The sequence below is a fragment of the Belonocnema kinseyi genome, chromosome 6 (genome assembly GCF_010883055.1).
Source record: "Belonocnema kinseyi isolate 2016_QV_RU_SX_M_011 chromosome 6, B_treatae_v1, whole genome shotgun sequence".
NCBI lineage: Eukaryota > Metazoa > Arthropoda > Insecta > Hymenoptera > Cynipidae > Belonocnema > Belonocnema kinseyi.
Window position 1 is genome coordinate 28,171,671 of NC_046662.1, and position 6,381 is coordinate 28,178,051.

The 6,381-nt window shown below is 28.4% G+C and overlaps 1 protein-coding gene across 1 annotated transcript in view; it reads left to right on the top strand.

Annotated features, from left to right (window-relative positions):
• Positions 1 to 5,044, top strand: part of LOC117174775 (UDP-glucuronosyltransferase 2B33-like) — a 36,977-nt gene extending 31,933 nt beyond the window's left edge. Inside the window, exon 8 of the mRNA XM_033364131.1 lies at positions 4,622 to 5,044. Within this exon, the coding sequence (XP_033220022.1) occupies positions 4,622 to 4,913 (292 nt within the window). The 3' untranslated portion in view covers positions 4,914 to 5,044. The remainder of the gene's footprint in view (positions 1 to 4,621) is intronic.
• The last annotated feature ends 1,337 nt before the right edge of the window (positions 5,045 to 6,381 follow it).

Below are 6,381 nucleotides of genomic sequence, written 5' to 3' on the forward strand. Positions count from 1 at the left end.
TCATTTCTAATCATTTACCTTACTTCTCCTCCCTTACACTTACGTGCCCTACTTCTTCACCGCTTATTTCCGCAAACTTCCCACACTCCCTCTTTCCTCATATCCTCCTATTTCCCCTCACTTTCTATACTTCCCCTTCTTCACTCATATAATTTCCCTTACTTCTGCTTCTTCATCTTCCCGACACTCTCCTGCTTCCATTTCCTCAAGTTTCCCTCCACTTACTATCATTCCCTTCCCCTCATTTCCTCTCACTTATCATATTTGCTCTCTCCTTATTTCCTCACTCTTCCCCACCTTCCCTCACCTCATTTCTCCTTACTTTCCCTCTCACTTCCAATTTCATTATTAAACCTTTTTTATTTCAATATTTTGAAAAATTATACATTTTTACATTCTTTTGAATTGCTTGGAATGCTTTTTAACTCTTTTAAATCATTCTCAATTCTTATAACGTCCTTTTAATCTTCTAAATACCTCCAAATTCCCTGATGTATCTCAATTCATCTTCATTTTCTGAATCATCTGAATTATTTGAATTCAACCAGTTTCACTGAATTCATTATAATATTTAAAAATCCTTGAAATATACTGAATTACTGAAATAAAAATATTACATAAAACGGAAGGAATTTATTCATTTAAGAGAATTCAGAATATTTCAGAAATTCAGAAGATTTAAGAGGAATCAGAATAAGTAATTGATTCAGGAAATTAAAAGAATTTGTTCAATTTCGTAAATATTTTGAATTTAGAAAAGTCAAAGAATTTGAGGAACTAAGGAAATTTAAGAAATTTATAATATTTGAGTAATTTGAGTATTTTAGGGAATTTAGAACCTTTCATGGTTTGTAGAGCATTTAGAGAATTTATAAAATTGGTAAATTATGAATGTTTAAACAATTCAGACTTATCAGAATTTTCAAGGAATTTAGAATATTTAAGAAATTTAAGGATTTTAGGGAATTCGCAGAATTTCAGGGATTTAAGAGCATTTCTGGAATTTACGAAATTCGTAGAATTATAAATGTGTAAAGAATTTTGAGAATTCCGAATTTCCGAAAAAATTAGAGCATTTAAGAAATTTATTCATTTCAGGGAATTCAGAAGATTTCCAAATTTCAGAATATTCAAGAAATTCAGGATCTTTAAGAATTCAAGAATTTGAGAAAATTCAAGTAATTCATAAAATTTCTGAAATCTCAGTGAAGGAATTAAGAGAATTTCACTGATTTTAAATTTTAGGGCATTAGATAACTCAAGATATGGGGTGATTTAAAATAATTTATGAAATTTTAAGCTTTTAAAGTATTCAAAAATATGAAGGAAATTAGGGAATCTGTCAAATTTCCATTGCTCTCAATATAAAACTGTTAATTTTCAAGAAAGAAATTAAAACTTTTAATTTGTACTTTTTTAATACCAAAATAAGAACGTTAAAGATTCAATGTGTACTCATACTAATATCAGGCAGGGTCTGGATGAAGAAATCTCTCTGTATCTCTCTTATTTCTCCTTGTCACCATTTTCCCTTTCTCATTTTACCCTTCTATTTTCCTTTCCCCTTTCTCATTCTCCTTTACCATTTTCCTTCTTCTTCCCCTTTTCATTTTTTCCTTTTCAAATGTTCCCCTTTCTTATTTTCTCCTTCATTTTGCTCACTTCCCTTCCTCTTTTCTCCCTTTCCCATTAACCTTACGCTTCCCCGTTTATCATTTACCTTTGTATTTTTCCTTTTCCTTTCGCAATCCCTTCATCAGTTTCCTTTCCCCTGTATACTTTCACTTTTTCACCCTTTCTCATTTTTGTATTTCCCACATGTCCTATTTCCGCCTTTTCCTTTCCCTTTTCACACTTTCTGGTTTCTCACTTTCTCCTCCCCTTGTATTTTTCCCTATTCCCTTTTCTGTTTAAATTTCAACTTTTCCCTTCCCCTTTTAAACTTTCCGTTTTCATCCCTTCTCCATTCTCTTTGACCTTTTTCTCTTTCTCCTATTTCCCTCTTGCCCTTCTTCCTTTCCCCTTTCCATTTTTACTTTTCCACTATTCACCTTTTCCCCTTTCTAATTTTCCCCTTTTCTTTCCCAGTCCATTTTCGTTTTTACTCGTTCTCCTGCCCCCATTCCTCTTTCTCCATTTCTCTGTTCACTTTACCCTTGTTCTTTTTCCTATTCTTTCCTTTCCTCTTTTATTTTTCTCATTTCCCCTTTTCCCAATCCCCCTTTTCCTTCCCTTTTCATCCTTTCCGTTTTCTCATATTCTTCTTGCCTTTTACCTATTCCTTTTTTCTTGTTTCCTTCCCTTTTCCCCTTTCAACCGTTCAGCGTTCCCTTCACCCTTTTTCTCTTTTTCCCATTTCCCCCTTTTTCTTCTATCCTTTCCCCTTTCCCCCTTTTTCCTTTACCAATTTCTCCTTTCCCCCTTTTCCCATTCGTAAATATTTCATGATGAAAGAGTTCAAAGAAAATCCACTTCAATTTAAATCATATTATATTACCACTTCTTCCGGGCATCCCACGTGCAAAATACGATTCCGACTGAAACTGTTGACCGATTTGAATTTCTTTTAAACTCATAAAATTTCAAAGAAAGCTGTCAATCCTGATTTTTAATTTAATTTTTCAATTTCTAATAATTAAATAAATATGACAAAAAAAATTACAATTTTTTCTATTTGACGTTCCAGGTGCTTCTCAATATAAAATAAATTGTTGTAATTGCCGACGTTTCAAAGATTTACATTATATAAAGATATTTCATCATGATACAATAAACAAACAAAATTTTTATAAACAAATTATTTGTTGAAAATGTGTTTTCTATCATTTTCAATCATTTAACGTTTTTTTAAGTTATATTGCAAGAATTTTGATTGCAAACAATATTTTAAAGCAAAAAATTTCTCTTAAGACTATTCTTGTTAATATTATAAACAAATTTAATAAACGAATGCATTATTCGGCATTTGTCGTCTGAAAAATTAGTTTTTTTCGTTGTCAGTTTTTTAAAATTAGGAACCTCGTGATAATTTCAGGAAATTCATAAATTGTTCATGAATTTAATGATTTTATCAAACAAATTTAATAAACAAATGCATTATTCGAGCACTTATCCACGGAATTTTTTTTAATGCCAGTCCTTTTAATTGGAAACTTTGTGCCAATTTTAGCAACATCCATCATTATTTGATGAATTTAATTTTTTTAAACAAATTTAATAAGCAAATGCATTATTCGGTCATTTGTTGACGAAAAATTAGTTTTTTTTTCGATGTCAGGCCATTTAATTGAGAATTTTATGTTAATTTCAGCAACATTCATAATTACTTTATAAATTTTATTATTTGTTTAACAAATTTAAAAAACAAATGCATTATTGGGGCATTTGTCGAGAAAAAAACTCGTGCTTTTCAATGTCAGTTCTTTTAATTGGGAACTTTACGATAATTTCAGTAAAATTGATTATTATTTGATTCATCTTATGTCGTTGTTAAACAAATTAATTTTAAAAATGCATTATTAAGGCATTTTCGACGTAACAACTTGTTTTTTTTTCTTAGTCAGTCCTTTTAATTTCAGAAAAAAAGTTCTTTTGTTTTCATTCAGTGTTTACAATTGTCCAACACAAAAGGATTTGAATACAAGAAATGATTGAACAATATATTCAATGTTTGTTATAAATAAATCCTGTAATATTTAAAAAGTCGGGACTCATTCTAATTCTATCTAATCCCATCCATCTAATTAATAGGACCTATTGATTCTTGAAAAATGATATCAGTTAACGATAATTGAAAAATAAATATTTTACAACAACAATAATTATAAACATTTCGTCCAAACCCTTTTGTGTTGGCCAAATGTAAGTACAGAAAGTAAAAAAAAAATTTCTGAAATTAAAAGGACTGACTTTAAAAAAAAACGAGTTTTTCCGTCGACAAATGCCCAAATAATGTATTTGTTTATTAAAATTGTTTCAAAAATCATAGAATTTATCAACAAATTATGATTTTTTCTGAAATTATGATGAGATTCCTAATTGAAAAAATTGACATCGAAAAAAACGAATTTTCTGGAGACAAATGCCTCAATAATGCATTTGTTTATTAGATTTGTTTATAATATTGGCAGGAATAGTCTTAAGAGAAATTTTTTCATTGAAATATTGTTTTCAGTTAAATTTCTTGCAATCTAACTAAAAAACGTTAAATTATTAAAAATTATATAAAACACATTTTCAACAAATAATTTGTTTATAAAATTGTTTTTTATTGTATCATGATGAAATATCTTTATATAATGCAAATATATTTAACTGCGTCGATTGCAGCAATTTTCCTATTATTGACGAGCACCGGGAACGTCAAATAGAAAAAATTGTCATTTTTTCCGTCATATTTATTTATAAAAAAATTGAAAAACTAAATTAAAACTCAGACTCAACAACTTTCTTTGAAATTTTATTAGATTAGAAAAAAACATTCAAATTGGTCCACAGGTTCAACCGGAATCGTATTTTCAACCAAAAAAGTCTTTTTTTCCCCACTTTACGATGAGTATTTAACTTTTCTCTAATTAGAAGTAGGTCGCATCCATTAAAATTGAATTTGTTTCTTTTCCAGGTACAGGAATAATATTAAAGAGATGTCAGCAATGATAAAGGACGAACAGATTAAACCCATAGACAAGGCCGTCTGGAATATAGAACATTTACTTAAATTTCCTAAAGCTCCTCATTTTCGTTATCATGGAAGAGATATCACTTCATTAGAATATTATGGTACCATAATCACCATTGTAACCTTTCCCGCTTTAATTATAACGATTATAGCTTGTGTCGTTCACAAGACTTACGTATATTTCTCCATCACGAAAAAGGGAAATTTGAGTGTTGTTAAAGAAAAATCACTTTGAATTGGAAATAAAAAAATATAATCAAATTTTCAATCAAATAATATTTTAACGATGAAGCTTGTAGGCCTCGGACTTATTTTATAAATTAAAAATAGGGACATTAGTATCATTATTTAATTAGGTTTTTCTTTAAGTGACTACTTTTAAATTTGGATATAGACTATACATTTTTGATTTTTTAAATACCTTAAAAACGTTTGAAAGCATTGAAATCCTCTCAGAAGCCTTCAAATCTTTTTAAATCCTCTACAAACTTGTGGAAAACTCGTCAATATTTTCCAATTTCATCAAATCCCTTGAAATAAATGAAAATTACTTCGAACCTTTTTTCTTTTTTTAATTTTATTAATCTTGTAAATATATCGTTTACATTCTCTGAAATTCCTGAAACATGTAGAAATCTTTAGAAATTCATTAAAATTTCGTTTATTCTCTAAAATTCCAATATAACATTAGAATCTCTTAAAATCTTTTAAATATAATAGACATCCTGGACACCTATTTACAGTTTCTAAAATCTTTTGATATTCTGATTATTTGAAAAAATCTTCTAAAATCCTTGAAACTTTCTAATTCTTTTTGAAATCCTGTAAATCTCCCAAATTTGAGAAAAAACATTCAAAAATATTTAAATCCTTTCTGAACCCTTAATATCTGTTCAGATCCTCAAAAAATCCGAAAAAACTGGATATACTTTTTAAATTTACTAAAATCCCTTGAAATCTTATAATTTCTTTTGAAATCCTATAAATCTCTTAAATATCGCGAAAAGCTTTAAAAGCATTGAAATCCTTCAAGAACCTTGAAATATGTTGAGACCCTCTAAAAAATCCTAGAAAGCTTGATATTCTTCCTTAATTAAATCCCTTAAAATCTTTTATTTCCTTTTTAAATATTTTGCAAACCCATGAAATTTTCTAGGACTCCTTTAAATCCCTTTAAATCTTTTTAAATGCCCTGAAATCTTTAAAAAGCATTTAAATTTTCAGAAACCTTTTAAATGTGTTGAGATCCTCTAAAAATTGGTGGAAAACTCATCTTTTTTTTCCATAAATTCTAAAAAAATCCCTTGAAATCTTATAATTCCTTTTAAAATCCTGTAAATCTCCTAAATTTGAGAAAAAACATTCAAAAATATTGAAATCCTTTCTTAACCCTTGATATCTGTTCAGATCCTCAAAAAAATCCGAAAAAACTTGATATTCTTTTTAAATTTACAAAAATCCCTTGAAATCTTATAATTTATTTTGAAATCCTATAAATCTCTTAAATTTCGCGAAAAGCTTTAAAAGCATTGAAATCCTCAAGAACCTTGAAATCTGTTGAGACCCTCTAAAAAATCCTAGGAAGCTTGATATTCTTCCTCAATTATATCCCTTAAAATCTTTTAATTCCTTTTTAAATATTTTGCAAACCCATGAAATTTTCTAGGACTCCTTTAAATCCCTTTAAATCTTTTTAAATGCCC